At 53.3% G+C, this 24,786-nt stretch overlaps 1 protein-coding gene across 11 annotated transcripts in view; it reads right to left on the bottom strand.

The window, feature by feature from the left end:
- Window positions 1–24,786, bottom strand: part of arhgef7b (Rho guanine nucleotide exchange factor (GEF) 7b) — a 147,172-nt gene that overhangs the window by 50,740 nt on the left and 71,646 nt on the right. For 10 of the 11 annotated variants that reach the window (XR_005463188.1, XR_005463189.1, XM_038818208.1 and 7 more), the window contains 12 exons: window positions 21,863–21,957; window positions 21,002–21,097; window positions 19,380–19,502; window positions 15,563–15,701; window positions 15,141–15,200; window positions 14,004–14,147; window positions 12,899–12,985; window positions 9,239–9,317; window positions 8,981–9,120; window positions 7,041–7,265; window positions 6,651–6,744; window positions 1,824–1,913 (listed from right to left, as the gene is read on the bottom strand). Coding sequence is in view for 9 of the 11 variants with exons in the window: in XM_038818208.1 (XP_038674136.1) it covers window positions 1,824–1,913; window positions 6,651–6,744; window positions 7,041–7,265; window positions 8,981–9,120; window positions 9,239–9,317; window positions 12,899–12,985; window positions 14,004–14,147; window positions 15,141–15,200; window positions 15,563–15,701; window positions 19,380–19,502; window positions 21,002–21,097; window positions 21,863–21,957 (1,372 nt within the window). In the remaining 2 variants the exon portion in view is untranslated. The remainder of the gene's footprint in view (window positions 1–1,823; window positions 1,914–6,650; window positions 6,745–7,040; window positions 7,266–8,980; window positions 9,121–9,238; window positions 9,318–12,898; window positions 12,986–14,003; window positions 14,148–15,140; window positions 15,201–15,562; window positions 15,702–19,379; window positions 19,503–21,001; window positions 21,098–21,862; window positions 21,958–24,786) is intronic. The other variant, XM_038818205.1, reaches the window with a different exon arrangement.

The raw sequence follows: 24,786 nt of genomic DNA, 5'->3' as shown, positions 1-24,786 counted from the left end.
CCCATGTCTTTCAAACAGCGAGTGTTAGTAATGATTCTGCCGTTAACATTGACTTCTCCTCCAGACTCAGCTTTCGCTACTTTTCTTGCCCCATCAGCATCTCCTTTGTCTTGCACCATAATCCCTTCTGCCTTTTAATCTCTCCCCTCTTCCACCCTCTCACAGATATTTCCTTTTGTTCCTTCCTCCTCCCCATTTCCACATTCATCTATCTGCCTGGAGTGTAAGAAAATTACTTTTGCAGATTGTGGTCAGGGAAACAAAATGTCGAAGGGACAGGCCAAGAGTTTCAAACCTGGTCTCAATATTAAATACCAACCAAAAAATTGAAATATAGCTAAATATTACACTATCAGGCCATTCCGTGACATTTACATTTATTTGCCGTTATTCTGTTATGCTGCCAACGTTCCTTTATCATTATCAAGTATCATAATTATTACTGCGGACGCTGGGGATTAACGAGAATTTTCCAGACTGCGATCGATGGATTTTTGTTGGGTAAACGCATCACGAGATATGGAGGTAGGGTAGGTTGATGGAACCGAGGTACCGATCAAACACGAGCTAACTCGATGACAGAAGAGCAGCTGAATGGCCATCACCTCTACCTATATTAATTCACTTCAAAACACATTATTTGGCTTAACAATTACCAAAGTAAAGACTGTCCTTTATTCATAAACTGTAGGCAGTTCTTTAAACTATTTATGGTATTGATTTTTAAAAGCTTCAATCTGGAATGATTATTCGCCCTTCACTTTCAAGCTGATTTCCAAACTATAATGAAACAATTTTCATGAGTTAATTACCAAACTGCTGCAATTGATATCTTCATGATTATTTACGTCAGACTTTGCTCAAATTTAAATAACACGATGTGTATAAAACACCAGGCTGTTTGCGATGAGGTGAAGAATGGCAATCCGACACTCTCTCACATTGAGTTATAAGGGGTGATTTTCTAAAGCTGTGCTTGTGAAAGATGCTGTTCCTGCTGGACAGCAGCTTTGGATGTAGAGGGCACAGTGCCGAGGACGACCACTGTATCCTTGCGGTTTCATGCTCATCCGTGTCAGGAGCACAGATTCTGAAAATCCCCAAAGTGTCTGCAATCACTGATTAGTCCTACTTGTTGTTGGATTCTGTAACACAGTGCCAGAATCAGGATATCAGAGTGAAGAAAGGACAGATCAGATCAAACTACTGCATTGAGATTGCAGAGTGTTTTGAAAGGATGGCACAGGGAGGTGACTGAATTTGACGAGATTAACTAAATGTGGAATGGACAGGCATTTGGTAAGAATATAAATGAGCTTTCAGAATAAGCTGTGCATTCTGTTTTAAACTCTCAGTCTGTCCTGATTCACTGGAATCATTATTTCCACTCTTCAACATTCCAACTTCTGCTTTAATCTTTAGAAAGCCGATCTTTTGAAACTTGAAAAATGAACAAAAACTTTTACAACGATCCTATAATTCAATATCTAATCTGACTTTAAAGTTTTAATTGAATATGACAGGGAGAAATTGCGTGTTTCCAGGGGTGATTGTTTTGTTTTAAAAGGTTTCAGTTTCAGGTGGTACATCCCTCAACATTCACTTCATGTTGGGGTGGAGGAAATGCGAGTTGATTATTTTTTCCGTTTGTGAACTGATCTCACATAAGCTGCACCATTTTGGAAATCCAGCAACAAAATATTTCGTAATTTCTGGAAAACAATACTGACATTCAGAAGAATTAAACAATTTAACCTTCTTAAATCTGTCGAGTAATTCTAAATAAAGGTTCGTTCCACAGAGTAAAGTTGCTTTTCACTTACTGGAGTTGAGAGTTTGCCGGGTTTTCGCACTCGTGCAGTACGCTTCAATAACTTTCAAAATCTGTGTGTCTTCTTCAAGGGCTGCTGTGCCTGATTAATAAAAACAACAATTCTCCTAAACACACAGGCACAAAACAGGAATACAACTGCAAATGAGTACCTTTGCTGGACATCTGAATCAAAAATAGAAATCATTGCAAACACTAGCATCTCTAGAGGCGAACTTCCAGTCGCAAAGGCTGATGTTTTCAGAAAGTCGCTAGTTTGCAAAGTGGTGATCCTGATTTTTTTTTTGCCTTCGAATTATTCACCTTCCATCTGACAAAAGTTAAAGCTGAATTTTAGCGAACAGCAGATTGCTAAAGCCATATTCAAAGGCAGCCTGGTGTTTGAGACCAAATCCTTTTCAACAAGACGCGAGGGATATCAATGGTAGCGCACCCTTACCGTACACCAGCAGTTCCCAAACGGTGGGTCAACACCCCAATTAGGGTGGTGAGCTCCCCCTTCTGAGACTGCACACCACAATGAGGACCAGGCAGCAACCAGCCCTGCCCATCTCTCCGTCTCTCCCTCCCACAGTCATATCATTGCCATCAGTACTTTATTGCTACATCATTGAGATCAAATAACCTTTGTCAATAGAAAAACATTTAATCCTTCTCCAATTTCTTTTCCTATTGGATCCTATTCCTCAATACTGCGTGGGAATCGGTGCCCGGAGTGATACTTCATCATAGAATCCCTGCAGTGCAGAAGGAGGCCATGCGGCTCACTGAGTCAGCACTGATCCTCTGAAAGAGCACCCTCCCTCCCCTGCACCCCGTTACCCCCTACCCACCCTCCCTCCCCTGCACCCCGTTACCCCCTACCCACCCTCCCTCCCCTGCACCCCGTTACCCCCTACCCACACTACCCTCCCCTGCACCCCGTTACCCCCTCCCCACCCTCCCTCCCCTGCACCCCGTTACCCCCTACCCACCCTCCCTCCCCTGCAACCCGTTACCCCCTACCCACCCTCCCTCCCCTGCACCCCGTTACCCCCTACCCACCCTCCCTCCCTGCACCCATTACCCCCTACACCCCTCCCTCCCCTGCACCCCGTTACCCCCCTACCCACCCTCCCTCCCCTGCACCCCATTACCCCCTACCCACCCTCCCTCCCCTGCACCCCATTACCCCTACCCACCCTCCCTCCCCTGCACCCCGTTACCCCCTACCCACCCTCCCTCCCCTGCACCCCGTTACCCCCTACCCACCCTCCCTCCCCTGCACCCCGTTACCCCCTACCCACCCTCCCTCCCCTGCACCCCGTTACCCCCTACCCACCCTCCCTCCCCTGCACCCCGTTACCCCCTACCCACACTACCTCCCCTGCACCCCGTTACCCCCTACCCACCACCTCCCCTGCACCCCGTTACCCCCTACCCACCCTCCCTCCCCTGCACCCCGTTACCCCCTACCCACCCTCCCTCCCCGCACCCCGTTACCCCCTACCCACCCTCCCTCCCCTGCACCCCGTTACCCCCTACCCACCCTCCCTCCCCTGCACCCCGTTACCCCCTACCCACACTACCTCCCCTGCACCCCGTTACCCCCTACCCACCCTCCCTCCCCTGCACCCCGTTACCCCCTACCCACCCACCCTCCCCTGCACCCCGTTACCCCCTACCCACCCTCCCTCCCCTGCACCCCGTTACCCCTACCCACCCTCCCTCCCCTGCACCCCGTTACCCCCTACCCACCCTCCCTCCCCTGCACCCCATTACCCCCTACCCACACTAACTCCCCTGCACCCCGTTACCCCCTAACCACCCTCCTTCCCCGGCACCCTGTTACCCCCGACCCACCCTCCCTCCCCTGCACCCCGTTACCCCCTACCCACCCTCCCTCCCCTGCACCCCGTTACCCCTACCCATACTACCTCCCCTGCACCCCGTTACCCCCTACCCACCCTCCCTCCCCTGCACCCCGTTACCCCCTACTCACCCTCCCTCCCCTGCACCCCGTTACCCCTTTAACCCTACCCACCCTACCTCCCCTGCACCCTGTTACCCCTACCTACCCTCCCTCCCCTGCACCGTTACCCCCTGCCCACCCACCCTCCCCTGCACCGTTACCCCTACCCACCCTCCCACCCCTGCACCGTTACCCCTACCCACCTCCCTCCCCTGCACCGTTACCCCTACCCACCCTCCCTCCCCTGCACCCTGTTACCCCTAACCACCCTCCCTCCCCTGCACCGTTACCCCTACCCACCCTCCCTCCCCTCCACTCTGTTACCCCTACCCACCCTCCCTCCCCTGCACCCTGTCACCCCTACCCACCCTCCCCTGCACCCTGTTACCCCCTGCCCACCCTCCGTCCCCTGCTCCCTGTTACCCCTGCCCACCCACCCTCCCCTGTACCCTGTTACCCCTACCCACCCTACCTCCCCTGCACCCTGTTACCCCTTTACCCCTACCCACCCTACCTCCCCTGCACCCTGTTACCCCTACCCTCCCTCCCCTGCACCCTGTTACCCCCTGCCCACCCACCCTCCCCTGCACCGTTACCCCTACCCACCCTCCCTCCCCTGCACCCTGTTACCCCTACCCACCCTCCCTCCCCTGCACCCTGTTACCCCTACCCACCCTCCCTCCCCTGCACCCTGTTACCCCTACCCACCTTCCCCTGCACCCTGTTACCCCCTGCCCACCCTCCGTCCCCAGCTCCCTGTTACCCCTGCCCACCCACCCTCCCCTGCACCCTGTTACCCCCTACCCACCCACCCTCCCCTGCACCGTTACCCCCTACCCACCCTCCCTCCCCTGCACCCTGTTACCCCTACCCACCCTCCCCTGCACCCTGTTACCCCCTACCCACCCACCCTCCCCTGCACCGTTACCCCCTACCCACCCTCTCTCCCCTGCACCCTGTTACCCCTACCCACCCTCCCTCCCCTGCACTCTGTTACCCCCTACCCACCCTCCCTCCCCGAACCTTTTACCCCCTACCCACCCTCCCTCCCCTGAACCGTTAACCCTGCCCACCCTACCTCCCCTGCACCCTGTTACCCCTACCCACCCTACCTCCCGACACCCTGTTACCCCTACCCACCCTCCCCTGCACCGTTACCCCCTACCCACCCTCTCTCCCCTGCACCCTGTTACCCCTACCCACCCTCCCTCCCCTGCACCCTGTTACCCCTACCCACCCTCCCTCCCCTGCACCCTGTTACCCCTACCGCTGGATTAAAAGGGCAATTTATCATGGTCAATCCACCTAACCTGCACATCTTTCGGCTGTGGGAGGAAACCGGAGCACACGGAGGAAACCCACGCAGGTACGAGAGTGTGCAGAGTCCACACAGGCATGAATCACAACCATATGATTCAATGGCGAGGACTCTGCAATTGAGCCATGGGTGACACTATAAGGTCACAGGGAATGAGGTCAAGGGAGCAGGAGGTGAATCTCATAGATAAGGTTATCTCAGAAAGGAAATAGTAAAAAGTCTCACATCACCAGGTTAAAGTCCAACAAGTTCATCTGAAATCACAAGCTTTCGGAGCGCTGCTCCTCGATCAGGTGAAGTGGAGGCCGATTCACAATCACAGCTTATGTGGGAGAGACACAATTACAAGATAATTACAGATTGAAATGTGAAGGATGGATGGAATGAGTCTATACGGGTAAACAAGTCTTTACAGGAACAGACAGTGTGACTGGGGTTGAGTGCGAATGAGGGCGGCCTCAGCCGGGATTCGGTTCCTGTCACATTCCTGGGAACCCCCACCATAGGCATCTGGACAGGTATATGAATGGGCGGCGACAGAGGGAAGTAGACCTTGGAAAATAGGAGACAGGTTTAGATAAAGGATCTGGATCGGCACAGGCTGGGAGGGCCGAAGGGCCTGTTCCTGTGCTGTAATTTTCTTTGTTCTTTGTTCATACTGCCCGGGTCTGCAGAATCCGACTGAGTGTCCTGGCTTGAGACAATTAACACCTCGATTATCCCTCACTCCACTCACATTGTCTGTTCCTGTAAAATTGTTTACCTGTAAAGACTCACATTCCAACCTGTAATTATCTTGCAATTGTGTCTCTGCCTATATATGTTGCAAGAAGTCTTACAACACCAGGTTAAAGTCCAACAGGTTTATTTGAAATCACTAGCGTTTGGAGCACTGCTCCTTCATCAGGTGAACTCATGGAACAGAAGCAGCAATGGACAGAAGATCAGGGTGTTAGTTAATGGGAAGACTATTGTTTGACAAATCATAGAATCGCAACAGTGCAGGAGGCCATTCGGTCCATCGAGTCTGCACCAGCCTTTGTAAAGAGTACCCTACCCTAGGCCCATTCCCGACCCTATCCCTGTAACCCAGTAACCCCGCTAAGGGCAATTTAGCATGGCAAATCCACTTATCCTGCACATCTTTGGACTGTGGGAGGAAGCTGGCGCACCCGGAGGAAACCCACGCACACACGGGAAGAAAATGCACAAACTCCACACAGACAGTGACCTGGAATTGAACCCTAATTCCTGACGCTCTGAGACTGCAGTGCTAACCACTGTGCCAATGTGTCAGATGTTTAGCATTTGGACTAACTATACATCAATGAATTCTGCATTACCTTTCTAAGTAACACAATCTACAACTGGTGCACTCCAATCCAACTCTCATTAATTTGCACAACCTTCCTTTCTTAAAAATGTTTCCATTCTCTTCCTGTTCACCGATAATTGGTTACGCACAGGTGAAGTCAGGTACAGAAAGTGGGAAAGTAACAAAGGCTATGGGCAGAGGCAGAGCAGGGACCACAGCTGAATGCCAAACCTACTTTTCCTCAGGGCAACTTCCTCATCGGATGCTTTCCTTTCCGGTTTTCGTTTGGGAAGCAGCTTCTTCATGGTCTTGGGACTTTTGCTGAGATCCTGCACAAAACACAAGCAAACATAGTCATAAAACACCAGATCCCGGGTTGTATTGTTGTGAGCTCGAAGATGAAGATAGAATGGAGGAAGATAGAATTGGAAGATAATAGTTATAAACTTGGATTGATCTGTGCCAAATGGACAGCCTGATTTGGGTGTACTGACATTTGTGAATAATCGCGGGAATTTAACTGCACGTCAATTTCAACAATCTAATATTGTGAAAAGCATGCAGGCCGCTCAGAGTGAAATCTATCACAAGTTTTGGATGGGGTGTTGAAAAACTGAAGACCAACCTCCTTGTAACACAGAGCAGCTGAAGGTTTCAACGGGGCTGCAGGGCGGAGGCAGCTCAAACTCCAAGGCTTTGGCATTTTGAGTGGTTCCAGAGGTCCCCAGCACAGAGAGCTGTGTGAGGTCCCGTGCAGGGAGGGATGAGGAAGAGTATGATAGGAAGGAGTCACAGATATTGGATAGCCATCAGAATGTTTGTTGATAGGTGTCACAGGATGTAGTGGAAGCTGTCGACAGAACACAAAAAGCAAGTTATAGGGAACCTTTGCTTCAGTTCTGGAGAATCAAAATACCCATTCCTTATTCCCGTGTTTGTTCAAGCATCTCTCCTCACAGGCTGTGGCCCCATGTTCCATTCCATCCTCACTAGCCCTTCAAACTGAACAGTCTCCAATTGGAAGGGTGGGGGAGGGGGGGAAACGAACGGAGCCCATACCAATGGAGACCGCTGGGCAGAATCCGGGCCCAAAGGGCAGCACAGTAACACAGTGGTTAGCACTGTTCCTTCACAGCACCAGTGACCCGGGTTTGATTCCAGCTTGGGTCACTGTCTGTACAGAGTCTGCACATCCCCCCATGTCTGCGTGGGTTTCCTCCGGGTGCTCCGGTTTCCTCCCACAAGTCTCGAAAGACGTGCTTGGTAGGTGAATTAGACATTCTGAATTCTCCCTCGGTGTACCCAAATGTGTAAAGTCTTTTGCTCTCACAGTAGGATAGTTAAAGAAAATGTAATAGTATTTATAGCAGAGCAGAAGAGGAAAGCTGAAACAAATCAGTTGAAACAGCTTTTTGAAGATATCCAGCCAGAGTCTGAAGGGGTTCTAACAGGAGCCAAATCGGTTCTGGAAAGCAGGTATTCCTCTGTGCCATTGGGATGTAGGATGGATTGAGAGCTGTACCATTTCCTGTCTTGTTGTTTAATTGGGAATAGAGATCGGCTTGCATTTTTATTGCACCTTTCACAACCTTAAGATGGACCAAAGCACGTTAAGCCATTTGAGCGCTTTTGAAATGTTACCACTGGATTAATGTAGTATACACGGCAACCAGGACCCCACTAAAATCAAGAAGAGAAAAGACCAAATGATCTGTTTTTAGTGATGTTGGTTCAAGTGTAAATATTGGACAGGCCACCAGAGAGAACATCCAAACACGAGGAGACCGTTCAGCTCCTTGAATCATTTCCATCATTCGGTGAGATTATGGCTGATGTGTCTTAACTCCTAACTACACACCATGGCTCCATAATACCTTTACTCAGCAAAATATATACCAAGTACGTTTTGAAATTTACAACTGCCTTAACAACTTTATGTGGTGCAAGTTCCAGATTTCCACTCCCAAGGAGCGTTTCCCGACATCGTCACTAAACAGCCTGGCTCGAATTTTAAGATTCGGCCCCCTTGTTCTGGACATCCCCCACAACCCCTACCTACCAGAGCAAATAGTTTCTGTCAACCCTCTCAACTCTGTCAATCATCCTAAATACTTTAATTACATCACTAATCTTCTATACGCGAGGAAAAACGGGTCTGGTCTAATTCTCAATGCAACGTGAAGCCCATTCGATAGAACTGACTATTATGTCATACTTTAATCCTCTTCTATAGAACTTTGGTAACGATAGCAAGAACTAGGTGGGGAAAAATGTAAACATTTTTCCCCACCTAGTTCTTGCTATCGTTACCAAAGTTCTATAGAAGAGGATTAAAGTTATCATTGAGAGATTGATAACTTGCCACCCAATGTAAAACTGGTGTTATGGATCGATACCCAATACAGGAAACACCCCAATTATTTCCATTAATGTCTATCCTATTACGCCCAGTAAGAATCCCAGCATGCCCAGCAGGGTGCAATTTGTGAATGTCCCACTCGCTGCCACACACAGCTGTCACTTTGTGCTCGGGTACAGTCTCAGTTAGTTGCCCCTTTCTCTTACTGTGTAGCATGGCACAGACTGCTGTCTGACCACAGCAATCCCCACACTGGGCGTTTTAGTTTGCTTCTGAAGATGATCCACCCACTCTTGCAAATCCTGGTAGCTGGAACAGGAGACCAAAATTCGTTCAATCATACTTCCTGCAAGCAGAGCAGAACAAGACGAGATAGGTTAACATACAGGTGGATTCTGTGTACTGTTTGCAAGTCTAGGGTGAGTGGAGTGGAACAGAAACCTTAAATTAAGCTAATAACTCACCAGTAATTTCAAAGGTGTTCTTGTTAGCATCACTGTCGTCTAACCTGGTGACCGTGAGCCCGGTTAATGGCAACTTTCCCTAATAACCAGATAAAGTTGATAATTCACCATTTACATTGCAAATATCCATCGCCATTCTCTCCTCTAGCTCATAACAGAACATTTACAACCTGTAATAATCATTTTTATAACTTGTAACAACTCTTGTTTCCAACCTTTAGCCTAATGAATCATTCTGAGATGCTTCTCAGGGACATTATAAAACAATGTGACAGCGAGCCATTTGAAGAGAAACTACAGTTAAATGGCCAAAAGCTCGGTCAAAGAGGTCGGATTTAAGAAGCATCAGAAAGGACAGGGTGGCACGGCGGTGCAGTGGTTAGCACTGCTGCCTCACAGCACTGATGAGGGCGGCACAATGGCGTAGTGGTTAGCACTGCTGCCTCACAGCACCGAGGACCCGGGTTCGATCCTGGCCCTGGGTCTCTGTTCGTGTGGCGTTTGCACATTCTCCCCGTGTCTGCGTGGGTCTCACCCCACAACCCAAAGACGTGCAGGGTAGGTGGATTGGCCATCGGGATTCACTCCTGTCGGGATTCTCCGCCGTCGGGATTCACTCCTGTCGGGATTCTCCGCTGTCGGTTTTCTCTGCCATCAGGATTCTCCGTTGCGCCGGCAGCCCAGGGACGTCCCGACGCTTGGGGCTGCTCACAATGGAAAACCCCATTGGCCGGTTGGCGGACGGAGAATCCCGGGGGTGCTGTGGACGGAGAATCCCGGGGGTGCTGTGGACGGAGAATCCCGGGGGTGCTGCGGACGGAGAATCCCGGGGGTGTTGGTGCTGCGGACGGAGAATCCCGGGGGTGCTGTGGACGGAGAATCCCGGGGGTGTTGGTGCTGCAGACGGAGAATCCCGGGGGTGTTGGTGCTGCGGACGGAGAATCCCGGGGGTGTTGGTGATGCGGACGGAGAATCCCGGGGGTGTTGGTGCTGCGGACGGAGAATCCCGGGGGTGTTGGTGATGCGGACGGAGAATCCTGGGGGTGTTGGTGCTGCGGACGGAGAATCCCGGGGGTGCTGCGGGACGGAGAATCCCGGGGGTGTTGGTGCTGCGGACGGAGAATCCCGGGGCTGTTGGTGCTGCGGACGGAGAATCCCGGGGCTGTTGGTGCTGCGGACGGAGAATCCCGGGGGTGTTGTGGACGGAGAATCCCGGGGGTGCTGTGGACGGAGAATCCCGGGGGTGCTGCGGACGGAGAATCCCGGGGGTGTTGGTGCTGCGGACGGAGAATTCCGGGGGTGCTGCGGACGGAGAATCCTGGGGCTGTTGGTGCTGCGGACGGAGAATCCCGGGGGTGCTGCGGACGGAGAATCCCGGGGGTGCTGCGGACGGAGAATCCCGGGGGTGTTGGTGCTGCGGACGAAGAATTCCGGGGGTGCTGCGGACGGAGAATCCCGGAGCTGTTGGTGCTGCGGGATGGAGAATCCCGGGGGTGTTGGTGCTGCGGGATGGAGAATCCCGGGGGTGTTGGTGCTGCGGACGGAGAATCCCAGGGGTGTTGGTGCTGCGGACGGAGAATCCCGGGGGGTGCTGCGGACGGAGAATCCCAGGAGTGTTGGTGCTGCGGACGGAGAATCCCGGGGGTGTTGGTGCTGCGGACGGAGAATCCCGGGAGTGTTGGTGCTGCGGACGGAGAATCCCGGGGGTGCTGGTGCTGCGGACGGAGAATCCCGGGGGTGCTGCGGACGGAGAATCCCGGGGGTGCTGCGGACGGAGAATCCCGGGGGTTCTGGTGCTGCGGACGGAGAATCCCGGGGGTGCTGCGGACGGAGAATCCCGGGGGTGCTGCGGACGGAGAATCCCGGGGGTGCTGGTGCTGCGGACGGAGAATCCCGGGGGTGCTGCGGACGGAGAATCCCGGGGGTGCTGCGGACGGAGAATCCCGGGGCTGCTGCGGACGGAGAATCCGGGGGGTGTTGGTGCTGCGGACGGAGAATCCGGGGGGTGTTGGTGCTGCGGACGGAGAATCCCGGGGGTGTTGGTGCTGTGGACGGAGAATCCCGGGGGTGTTGGTGCTGCGGACGGAGAATCCCGGGGGTGTTGGTGCTGCGGACGGAGAATCCCGGGGGTGCTGCGGACGGAGAATCCCGGGGGTGTTGGTGCTGCGGACGGAGAATCCCGGGGGTGTTGGTGCTGTGGACGGAGAATCCCGGGGGTGCTGCGGACGGAGAATCCCGGGGGTGCTGCGGACGGAGAATCCCGGGGGTGTTGGTGCTGCGGACGGAGAATCCTGCCACAGGTTTGCCGCATTAAACTGAGTTTCAAAACCAAGTTGAGGTATTAAGAAAAACGATTGCTGAGCAAAAACAAAGTAATGTCATAACAATAAAGTGTTAAGTTTAAAACAAGAGTAATTACTGAAAAAATGGAAGGCAGAGTTGCATAGTGGTTAGCACTACTGCCTCACAGTGCTAGGGACCAGATTCAATTCCAACTTAGGGTCACTGTCTGTGCGGACGGAGTCTGCACGTTCTCCCCGTGTCTGCGTGGGTTTCCTCCGGGTGCTCCGGTTTCCTCCCACAGTCCAAAGACACAGTCCAGTGCAGGTTAGATGGATCGGCCATGATAAATTGCTCTTAGTGTCCAAAAGGTTAGGTAGGATTATGGGGATAGGGCAGGGGCATGGGCCGAGTGGGATGCCCTTTCAGAGGGTCGGTGCAGGCTTGATGTGTGACTGACCTCCTCCTGCACTGTCGGGATTCTATGAGGGATTCTATGAGTGGAGTATACGAGGGTCGGTGTCTGGCTCATTGCCACTCTCAGGGAGCTCACTCACCCTCACCCACTTTGAGTGGCTGTGTGTATGGTGATGAGGTGAGAAACCAGAGTGAGGTAGACATGCTTACTCACGCACTCTCCCTCACCCACTCCCCCGCCCAATCCTCCACCCTCTCCCTCATCCACCCTCCACCTCACCCACCACCTCACCCACCCTCTCCCCCACCCTCCACCTCACCCACCCTCCACCTCACCCACCCTCTCCCCCACCCTCCACCTCACCCACCCTCCACCTCACCCACCCTCCACCTCACCCACCCTCTCCCTCATCCAACCTCTCCCTCTGGGATTCCAGGAAGTGTGGACACAAATCCCTTCAACACCCACTGCCCAATCCCCTCCACCCACTGCCCAATCCCCTCACCCACTGCCCAATCTCCTCACCCACTGCCCAATCCCCTCAACACCCACTGCCCAATCCCCTCAACACCCACTGCACAATCCCCTCACCCACTGCCCAATCCCCTCAACACCCACTGCCCAATCCCCTCACCCACTGCCCAATCCCCTCACCCACTGCCCAATCCCCTCACCCACTGCCCAATCCCCTCCTCCAATACCGAATCCAATTCATTTTTTCCAATTAAGGGGCAATTTAGCGCGGCCAATCCACCTACTCTGCACATCTTTGGGTTGTGGAGGCGAACCCACGCAAACATGGGGAGAATGTGCAAACTCCACACGGACAGTGACCCAGAGCTGGGATCGAACCTGGGACCTCAGCGCCGTGAGGTAACAGGGCTAACCCACTAGGCCACCGTGCTGCCCCCAATATTTTCTGATCTTACGATGCTCAAGTAATGAGTGAGATTCCCTCTCACCTGATAAATGAAAGCACTCATCCTGGGACTGGCAGACAGCATGAGCAGAACATGTGGGAAGAGGAGGAAATATCTCTCACACTTATCCTGAAAAATTAAATGAAAGAAAATCATTTGAAAAGAATCATGCGAAAGCAGCTTCCCAACTGTAACCCCACATTAGAACAGTGGCTGACAGAGTGAACTATTGCTGGAAAGATTTGCCCATCAGGAGTTTCCGATTCATCACCCAGAGACTCTCGAAGGACACAGGAAATGAAGATTTGTTGGGAAGGTTTTTTGCCGAGCTGAGGGAGTGAATGCGGACGATCACAAACCCCCCCCCCCACCCCGGACGATCACAAACCACCCCCCCCCAACTGCGCTAGAAATTCACTGGGGCTTTCAAAAACCTTGGGGAACATTTCATCCTCGGTTGAATAACGGAGGGAGTTGGATGGAGCATCTCCCATTTCCCCTCCAACAAAACCAAGGATGTAGAACTGAACTCCAAATTTCTGTTTATGCGGGAGAGAAAATGGGGAAAATGTGGTTGGACAGACCTGGTCCTCGTTTCCAGGTCCCCAGCACCAAACATGTCGGAATGTGCGGCACAGGGGCCGCTTGCCAGTTGGCGGGCGGTCAGGGCTGGACTGGGCATCAGTTGCCAAGCGTTAAGGACCGGGTCCCCCGTGGACGGGTAAAGCATGTGCGCCCATGGACAAGCAGTCAGCACTGGACTATGTTTCCATGGCCCAGTGATCAGGTCCTGACTCCCAGTCATCAAGCAGGTCCCCCATAGTCAGGCCCTCGTGGCCACACCCCTTGTTTCTGGGTCGGCAGGGCCGTGTCCCCCGTTGCCCGACTCCGTGGCAGGTTCCCTGCGGCACAGCGGGCAAGGCTGCCCCCCCCCCCCCCTCAGGAAGGCTGGACCCCATGAGGCCGGGCCTGCTGTTTCTGTGGGCAGTGCCAGGCCTATATCACTGGGACTGACCCATGGTTCATTCTCTTGTCAGTGACTGCAGGATGCCTGGCCCCAAAATATCCGCCAAATAAGGTGGAGAAACTTTAACTTTTAATGGTCAGTACTGATGAAAGGATGAAAATCATAAGGAGGGAAAGTTACCTCATTTCCACATTGCACTATGACCTGTGACATGTAGATAACATTTCCCAGAGACCTGATATCGTCACCTTCCCAACCATGGACCGTTTCTGTCAGTATCTGAAGCTCCAGCTCCTTCTTTTTCCGCACTTCTTGACACTGTGACTAATTAAACAAAAGTAAATGTACATCATTCGGGTGTCCAGCACACCGTGCAACGTTAAAAAGATGACCCCCCCCCCACACACACACACCCACGCACACCCACGCACACACACCCACACACACACACCCACCCACCCACACCCACACACACCCACGCACACCCACACACACCCACGCACACACCCACGCACACACATACCCACGCACACACATACCCACGCACACACACACCCACGCACACACACACCCACGCACACACACCCACGCACACACACACCCACGCACACACACACCCACGCACACACACACCCACGCACACACACACCCACGCACACACACACCCACGCACACACACACCCACGCACACACACACCCACGCACACACACACCCACGCACACACACACCCACGCACACACACACCCACGCACACACACACCCACGCACACACACACCCACGCACACACACACCCACGCACACACACACCCCCCGCTGTATTGCTAGCTCAGCCGCGGGCCCAGTCAATCAGTGGCCACTGGGCTGGACCAGGTGCGTTAAAGATGGAAGTCGACTTTGGTACATGTGAATACAAGATCAGAAAGCTTGTATTTACAAAACTTAACTGACTGATTGGGACTTCAAATTTAATAATTCTGAAGAAACAGATTGATCGACTGGTGGTTTCAGTTGTTGACTGCTTCATATTCGAGTTTTTAGACCTCTTCATTCATTTTGAATTATTTCACAAAACAACAGAACAGAGAAACAAATGACATCTTTTCACATTTACACAGAAAGCGATCTGTGTAGGTTTCGGAAAGTACAGCCAAGTAACAGATTACAAACCAAAAGAGGAAATGCTGGAAAATCTCAGTAGATGCTGCCAGACCTGCTGAGATTTTCCAGCATTTTCTCTTATCCGCAGTAATTTGCTTTTAAGAGATTGCAATACAATTCCACCAAAAGAAAGGCAGGGATTCACGTTAACACTTACCGAGAGACTCTGGAAAGCATTCATGGACCTCTGAATATCAAGCCAATCTGGGTGGTATTCCTACAGGTAGAGACAAATGGACACATCAGTCACCTGGAAAGTGACACTTGGTTATCTTAGGAATTAGAGCCATAAACTTCATCTTGGAACTCATCTCCATTATCTGACACACAGACCATAACCATAGGGCAAGTAATACATAGACAAGCAAACCTGACAGAACGATACACAAGGGAATCACTTGTTCATTTGTCATCAATTGAAATTAACAATACTGTATTGGACAGGGGCGAGTAGCTTTAAACAGAACAATGCCTGAATCGGCATCTCACCAGGATCCTGTGCTGATACAACTCAGAGTAACGAAGGATGAGGAGGGAGTATTTCACTGCTGTCCGTTATTAGCAGGTAAAATTTCTTACCTCCATGTGTCGTTCCAGTTCTTTCAGCAATGTTGGGTACTTGTCCAACCGCATGAATGGTTTGCTGAGGCTGGTAGTCAGCATGAGAATCCCGGGGCTTGTTGCTCCTTTCATTTCCATAAATTCGCCCAACTCCTCACTGAAGAGAAAATAATATTGGACCCATTACCTGGATGCCCCAAATTCTTACATTCAATCCTGCAATTCTCTCAAATTAAGATGAGTAACGGTGATTTATAGAGGCGTTTAGCATTGAGGAGTGTTTTATGGAGGTGTTTAGGATTGAGGGGTGCTTTATGGAGGTGTTTAGCATTGAGGGGTGCTTTATGGAGGTGTTTAGGATTGAGGGGTGTTTTATGGAGGTGTTTAGGATTGAGGGGTGCTTTATGGAGGTGTTTAGGATTGAGGGGTGCTTTATGGAGGTGTTTATGATTGAGGGGTGTTGTATTGAGGTGTTTAGGATTGAGGAGTGTTTTATGGAAGTGTTTAGGATTAAGGGGTGCTTTATGGAGGTGTTTAGGATTGAGGGGTGCTTTATGGAGGTGTTTAGGATTGAGTGGTGTTGTATTGAGGTGTTTAGGATTGAGGGGTGCTTTATGGAGGTGTTTAGGATTGAGGGGTGCTTTATGGAGGTGTTTAGGATTGAGTGGTGTTGTATTGAGGTGTTTAGCATTGAGGAGTGTTTTATGGAAGTGTTTAGGATTGAGGGGTGTTGTATTGAGGTGTTTAGGATTGAGTGGTGTTGTATTGAGGTGTTTAGGATTGAGGGGTGCTTTATGGAGGTGTTTAGCATTGAGGGGTGCTTTATGGAGGTGTTTAGGATTGAGTGGTGTTGTATTGAGGTGTTTAGGATTGAGGGGTGCTTTATGGAGGTGTTTAGGATTGAGGGGTGCTTTATGGAGGTGTTTAGGATTGAGGGGTGCTTTATGGAGGTGTTTAGGATTGAGGGGTGTTGTATTGAGGTGTTTAGGATTGAGGAGTGTTTTATGGAAGTGTTTAGGATTAAGGGGTGCTTTATGGAGGTGTTTAGGATTGAGGGGTGTTTTATGGAGGTGTTTAGGATTGAGGGGTGTTTTATGGAGGTGTTAAGGATTGAGTGGTGTTGTATTGAGGTGTTTAGGATTGAGGGGTGCTTTATGGAGGTGTTAAGGATTGAGTGGTGTAGTATTGAGGTGTTTAGGATTGAGGGGTGCTTTATGGAGGTGTTTAGGATTGAGGGGTGTTGTATTGAGGTGTTTAGGATTGAGGGGTGCTTTATGGAGGTGTTTAGGATTGAGGGGTGTTTTATGGAGGTGTTTAGGATTGAGGGGTGCTTTATGGAGGTGTTAAGGATTGAGGAGTGTTTTATGGAGGTGTTTAGGATTGAGGGGTGTTGTATTGAGGTGTTAAGGATTGAGGGGTGCTTTATGGAGGTGTTAAGGATTGAGTGGTGTTGTATTGAGGTGTTTAGGATTGAGTGGTGTCGTATTGAGGTGTTAATGATTGAGGGGTGATTTATGGAGGTGTTAAGGATTGAGTGGTGTTGTATTGAGGTGTTAAGGATTGAGGGGTGCTTTATGGAGGTGTTAAGGATTGAGTGGTGCTTTATGGAGGTGTTTAGCATTGAGGGGTGCTTTATGGAGGTGTTTAGCATTGAGGGGTGCTTTATGGAGGTGTTTAGGATTGAGGGGTGTTTTATGGAGGTTTTTTTTTAATTTAGAGTACCCAATTAAGGGGCAATTTAGCATGGCCAATCCACCTACCCTGCACATCTTTGGGTTGTGGGGTGAAACCCACGCAGACAGGGGGAGACAGTGACCCGGGGCCATAGTTGAACCTGGGTCCTTGGCGCCATGAGGCAGCAGCACTAGCCACTGTGCCACCGTGCGACCCCAGGGGTGTTTTATTAAGGTGTTTAGGATGAGAGGTGTTATATTTATTTATTATCTTTTTTAAAAATAAATTTAGAGTAACCAATTCATTTTTTCCAATTAAGGGGCAATTTAACGTGGCCAATCCACCGACCCTACACATCTTTGGGTTGTGAGGGCGAAACCCACACAGACACGGGGAGAACATGTGCAAACTTCACATGGACAGTGACCCGGGACCGGGATTGAACCTGGGTCCTCGGCATCATGAGGCAGCAGTGCTAACCACTGTGCCACCATGCTGCCCTTGAGGGGTGTTTAATAGAGGTGTTTAGAATTGAGGAGTGTGTTTGCTAGGTGTTTAGGATTGAGAGGTGTTGTGTAAAGGTGTTTAAAATAAAAGGATGAGGCACGGTAAACAGAACAACCATTAACGGATAAAACAACGGCAGGGGTTCCTGAAAGGAGCAGCCAGTTCACAATGACGATTACAAGAAATGTCTTCACGAAGATTTAGTGGGATTATGGGATACCTTTCCACAAGTGATGACTGATGCTGAATCAATAGCAGTTACCAATCGCTCCATAGAGCAGGAACTGGGCCATAAAATCCACCCTAGTGAGGGCTGCAAATTCACTAAAGGGGAGTCAAAAATCTCTCTTCCTGTGCTAAAATACTTTGTGGATAAGTTCACCTGTCTTACATCCCTTAGAACATAGAACATACAGTGCAGAAGGAGACCATTCGGCCCATCGAGTCTGCACCGACCCATTTAAGCCTTCACTTCTACCCTATCCCAGTAACCCAATAACCCCTTCTACCCTTTTTAGTCACTAAGGGCAATTTATCATGGCCAATCCACCTAACCTGCACGTCTTTGGACTTGTGGGAGGAAACCGGAGCACCCGGAGGAAACCCACGCAGACACGGGGAGAACATGCAGACTCTGCACAGACAGTGACCCAGCGGGGAAATCAAATCTGGGACCCTGGCGCTGTGAAGCCACAGTGCTACCCACTGTGCTAGCGTGCTCTCCTTGTTGGAGAACTGCAGATAAACAATGGCACACACACCACACAAGCCGTTTTGTGTGGAATCCTTACACGGTGAGAGATATCACAGAGATATCACTAAGAAAGAAGCGATCCAATGACATGTCGCACAATTCAGTTTGGGAAAAACACCAGGCTCACATCTGTGATGAAAGATTTTGAGCGACAAAGGTGATAGAAAAATAGACTGACCCTGGTCTGTTCACCATGGAACAGGTTTGTGAGAATCGACAGAAACACGTCCCCAGTGCCCTCTGACAAAACACGAGATAGCCATCCGCACAAATCACAAAGACCATTTGTTCCCGAGAGAGTGCAACAACAATCTTTCTTCCCAAGACCAATCCCACAATGGAACAAGCTGCCAAAGGATAGTCACAGCCCCATAAGACCCACCATCAGATTATTTCCGTTGATATGTTTTTATTAACAAGGCCGCCAGCTCCGCAGGTTATGCCTGGTTTAGTGAGCCCAGCTCCGCAGGTTATGCCTGGTTTAGTGAGCCCAGCTCCGTAGGTTATGCCTGGTTTAGTGAGCCCAGCTCCGCAGGTTATGCCTGGTTTAGTGAGCCCAGCTCCGCAGGTTATGCCTGGTTTAGTGAGCCCAGCTCCGCAGGTTATGCCTGGTTTAGTGAGCCCAGCTCCGCAGGTTATGCCTGGTTTAGTGAGCCACACAAATGTTGGCGGAATATGGAAATTAACCTGGGACAAAACTAAAGCACAGACAAGTACTGAGCATGGCACACATGCTCAGCACACCAGTACATCCAGAAGTAATCTGCTCCAACTGGGTGATGTTCAGAGGTGGAGTGTGAAATCTGAACACTTACCCCCAGCGTTGCCAAATCCCTTGCACATTTTGGGGCCTGTGAACTGGAATGTCTGCTGCCCTGGACACGAGAATCAATCAGATACCTGAATTGTGTGAGGACGTGGACAGCCCAGGGGTGATTGGCACAGTAAGCGAGGTACAAACTCTTCATTTGGGACATTAGGTTCCCGAAGCATCCTCCAACCTTCTGCTGGAACTCGGGTAATCTGTGTACACAAAGCAAAAGAGGCACAAAGCAAGCAGACATTTGTTTTAAAAACGGTTTTAAATAAACATTTTAGGATCAATCAACTAATTAAAATTAGAATAAAACACAACAACTCGATGTGAGGAATGATTCACTCTGATATCAGACAGGCTTTGATTAATTCATGGGATGTGGAGATGGTTGGCAAGAGCATTTATTATTGACTCCTTGTCATAGTGCTGTGCCCCAACACTGGAGACATCAACCAGCAGTTAAGAGGGAAGGTCAGAACCGAGGGAGGGCATACTTGCAAATACGCACGCACATATGCACACCAGGAATTCTGTCAATGATTCAACGGAAGGATAAACAGCGGAGTCCATAGTGTCCAGTTCGTTTCTCAGCGCTGATTCTGCAAAAGAATCAAAGGCTCTTGCACTGCATTCCAGGTGGACTCGAGGAAAATTTACCATTGTCTGTTTCAGAACCTCGAGCAATTTTGGAGCAACTTCCATTCAATCTCTGACTCGGGGCTGGGCCTGGGGATTCAGGAGCTCATGTGTTCTTTACCCCAAGCTGTTGATCTTTTTCCTCCTCCAAAACCAAAAACAGTTTTTAAATCTCAGTTTTTTTTTCTTTTTTTAACATAAATTTAGAGTGCCCAATTATTTTGTCCAATTAAGGGGCAATTTAGCGCGGCCGATCCACCTACCCTGCACATCTTTGGGTTGTGGGGGCAAAACCCACGCAGACACGGGGAGAATGTGCAAACTCCACACGGACAGTGACCCAGAGCCAGGATCGAACCTGGGACCTCAGCGCCGTGAGGCAGCAGTGCTAACCATTCGGCCACCGTGTTGCCCATCTCAGTTTTATTTGCATGCATTTTTAAAATCCACAAACCACCATGTGACCCTTTTGTAAACAGTCCACCTGGGCCAAGAGGTTCCCAGCTTCTTTAAAACTGCTTCATTACCTTTTCTGGTAAAACACTCTCATTTCCCAGAACAGCAGCAACCAGAATCCTTGCAATAACCCTTTAAGGGACAGTGTCTTCAAAAAATAACACAAATTCTTCAAGAATGTTCTTAGACCTTGAAGATGAACCATTTTCTGTGATTAAAGCGTTTATGACAAGCTATAGAACTGCAAGTCATTCTTTAAACCCTTCAGCTTGCAATCCTGTCACACATGCTGTGCTAAGCGAGAGGAATAATCACTTGCTGGGTGAGGAGATAGAAAATCCCAGGATTTCTGCTTACCAACAAGAAAGCTGTGCTCAGACAGAATGTCTGTTGAAGACAGAGCAATTGTAGCCCACGCTCCCTGGGATTTTAATGAAACATTGGGGCCACTCAAAAACCGAGTGCAATAGGAAACCATAGTTTCATGCCTACGAGAAAGTTACATTGGACGCAATGGGTAGAAGCACGAGATTGTTGAACCCCTGATTTTCTTATCTACATCTCACCAAATACCTCCAATGGGCTGATTCTTGCCCTTCCCAGGATTACTCACTTGGTGCATTCCTCTAAAGACTGAACAAGGATTTGCTGGAAAGAGCAAATGTCCTCCAGGTTGCCCATCAGACATCCCATGTCAGTAGAACTCAATCTGTAAACAGCAAAACACAGCATTAACTTGATATATATATATATATATATATATATATGACACACTTATATCACCACCAGTACAAATTTGCAAAACTGAATCTTGGGATGTGGTTGCCATTGACAAGGACTCCTTTTATACCCATCATTAACCAGCCTGACGCATGGTTTTCCTACAACTGCTACATTTCAGAGTCAACAATACAGATTTGGGATTGGAGTCACAGGCCCAGACTGGGTCAGGGAGTCATTCTTCCCCAAAGGACATCTATGAGCCTGTCGGATTTTTGGGACCATTTGATAGCTTCAGATTGCTTTCAGACATCAGCCCAGACGAACCATAATTTCCTCTGATTAAACATCGGGTCAAGACATTGACTCCATTCACTGCCACAGAGCTGTGCCTTTTCTATCGCCAAGACCATCTACTCCACTCCCCAACATTACTCCACCTCTTCTGCTGAAATCCTTCTCCGCGCTTTAACCATCCCCAAACACAGATATCCCGATGATCTCTGGGCCACCCACCCACCTTCCTTACATTTGAGCTTGTCCAAAACTCTGCTATCTGTACCCTAAATCGCACTAAAACCCATTTAGTCTGTGCTGACTGACCTACACTTTCTCCCAATGGAGATTTCTAAATGCCCTTATTTCACTGTCTCTACAAAGTGGATGGACAGCAAGCAAGGACCTCACAGATATCACAATGCTGAAACATAACATCAGAAAACACCACAAGCAAAGTCACAGAAACTAATCTCACTTATCGCTGGCTTGCAGAGGTCTCAGGAACGTGGACAGAAGTACCGTTAGCTCCTCCGCATAATCGCACTCTATTTCCAGAATATTCTGCAGGACCTGCGGAATGAAAGGTTTCAGAAGGAATTGGTCAAAAACAGAGAAACAGTAGAATTCTTTCTCACTGCAACACTGAGAACTTGGGATGCAGAGAAGCCACTGGGAGCAGGATCCCTCGCCACGGCCCTCACCCCTCACACCGACCCCCGCCCCTCTGCGGCCCTCGCCACACTGTGCCCCTCGCCTCACAGCGGCCCTCGCCCCACTGTACCCCTCACACCGCCCCCCACCCCACTGTGCCCCTCGCCCCACTGTGCCCCTCGCCCCGGCCCTCGCCCCACTGTACCCCTCACACCGCCCCCCACCCCACTGCGGCCCTCGCCCCGCTGTGCCCCTCGCCCCGGCCCTCGCCCCACTGTACCCCTCACACCGCCCCCCCACCCCACTGCGGCCCTCGCCCCGCTGTACCCCTCACACCGACCCCCGCCCCTCTGCGGCCCTCGCCACACTGTGCCCCTCGCCTCACAGCGGCCCTCGCCCCACTGTACCCCTCACACCGCCCCCCACCCCACTGCGGCCCTCGCCCCGCTGTGCCCCTCGCCCCGGCCCTCGCCCCACTGTACCCCTCACACCGCCCCCCACCCCACTGCGGCCCTCGCCCCGCTGTGCCCCTCGCCCCGGCCCTCGCCCCACTGTACCCCTCACACCGCCCCCCCCACCCCACTGCGGCCCTCGCCCCGCTGTACCCCTCACACCGACCCCCGCCCCTCTGCGGCCCTCGCCTCACAGCGGCCCGCGCCCCGCTGCGGCCCTCGCACCTACCCTCGCCCCACTGAACCCCTCGCCCCGGCACTCGCCCCACTGCGGCCCTCGCCCTGCTGTGCCCCTCGCCCCGCCCCTCGCCCCACTGTGCCCCTCGACCCGGCCCTCGCCCCACTGTGCCCCTCGCCCCGGCCCTCGCCCCACTGTGCCCCTCGCCCCGGCCCTCGCCCCACTGTGCCCCTCGCCCCGGCCCTCGCCCCACTGTGCCCCTCGCCCCGGCCCTCGCCCCACTGTGCCCCTCGCCCCGGCCCTCGCCCCACTGTGCCCCTCGCCCCGGCCCTCGCCCCACTGCGCCCCTCGCCCCGGCCCTCGCCCCACTGTTCCCCTCGCCCCGGCCCTCGCCCCACTGTGCCCCTCGCCCCGCCCCTCGCCCCACTGTGCCCCTCGCCCCGGCCCTCGCCCCACTGTGCCCCTCGCCCCGGCCCTCGCCCCACTGTGCCCCTCGCCCCGGCCCTCGCCCCACTGCGGCCCTCGCCCCGCTGTGCCCCTCGCACCAACCCTCGCCCCACTGTACCCCTCGCCCCGGCCCTCGCCCCACTGCGGCCCTCGCCCCGCTGTACCCCTCGCACCAACCCTCGCCACACTGTACCCCTCGCCCCAGCCCTCGCCCCGCTGTACCCCTCGCACCAACCCTCGCCACACTGTACCCCTCGCCCCAGCCCTCGCCCCGCTGTGCCCCTCGCACCAACCCTCGCCACACTGTGCCCCTCGCCCCGGCCCTCGCCACACTGTGCCCCTCGCACCAACCCTCGCCACACTGTACCCCTCACCCCGGCCCTCGCCCCGCTGTGCCCCTCGCACCAACCCTCGCCCCGCTGTACCCCTCGCACCAACCCTCGCCCCGCTGTGCCCCTCACCCCGACCCTCGCCCCGCTGTGCCCCTCGCACCAACCCTCGCCCCACTGTACCCCTCGCCCCGCTGTACCCCTCGCACCAACCCTCGCCCCACTGTACCCCTCGCCCCGGCCCTCGCCACACTGTGCCCCTCGCCCCGCTGTGCCCCTCGCCCCGCTGTGCCCCTCGCTCCAACCCTCGCCCCACTGTAACCCTCGCCCCGGCCCTCGCCCCACTGCGGCCCTCGCACCGCTGTACCCCTCGCACCAACACTCGCCCCACTGTACCCCTCGCCCCAGCCCTCGCCCCGCTGTGCCCCTCGCCCCACTGTGCCCCTCGCCCCGCTGTACCCCTCGCCCCGCTGTACCCCTCGCCCCGACCCCCACCCTGCTGCGCCCCTCGCCCCGCTGCGCCCCTCGCACCAACCCCCGCCCCGCTGCCGCCCTCGCCCCGCTGGGACCCTGGCCCCGCTGCCACCCTCGCCCCGCTGGGACCCTCGCCCCGCTGGGACCCTCGCCCCCGCTGCCACCCTCCCCCCGCTGGGACCCTCCCCCCTGCTGCCGCCCTCCCCCCCGCTGCCGCCCTCCCCCCGCTGCCACCCTCCCCCCGCTGGGACCCTCCCCCCCGCTTGGACCCTCCCCCCGCTGCCACCCTCGCCCCGCTGGGACCCTCCCCCCGCTGGGCCCGCTGCCACCCTCGCCCCGCTGGGACCCTCGCCCGCTGGGACCCTCCCCCGCTGGGGACCCGCCCGGCTGGACCCTCGCCCGGCTGGGACCCTCGCCCCCGCTGCCAACCTCCCCCCGCTGGGACCCTCGACCGGCTGGGACCCTCGACCGGCTGGGACCCTCGCCCCCGCTGCCAACCTCCCCCCGCTGGGACCCTCACCCCGCTGCCGCCCTCCGCCCCGCTGGGACCCTCGCCCCGCTGGCAACCCCCCCCCGCTGGGACCCTCCCCCCACTGCCGCCCTCTCCCACTGCCGCCCTCTCCCACTGCCGCCCTCTCCCACTGCCGCCCTCTCCCACTGCCGCCCCCCCCTCCCCCCGCTGCCACCCTCGCCCCGCTGCCACCCTCGCCCCGCTGCCACCCTCGCCCCGCTGCCACCCTCGCCCCGCTGCCACCCTCGCCCCGCTGCCACCCTCGCCCCGCTGCCACCCTCGCCCGCTGCCACCCTCGCCCCTGCCCCCCGCCCCGCTGCCACCCTCGCCCCGCTGCCACCCTCGCCCCGCTGCCAC

This window comes from Scyliorhinus canicula, chromosome 14 (assembly GCF_902713615.1).
Source record: "Scyliorhinus canicula chromosome 14, sScyCan1.1, whole genome shotgun sequence".
NCBI classification, from domain to species: domain Eukaryota; kingdom Metazoa; phylum Chordata; class Chondrichthyes; order Carcharhiniformes; family Scyliorhinidae; genus Scyliorhinus; species Scyliorhinus canicula.
This window is presented reverse-complemented; position numbering and strand designations above follow the sequence as displayed.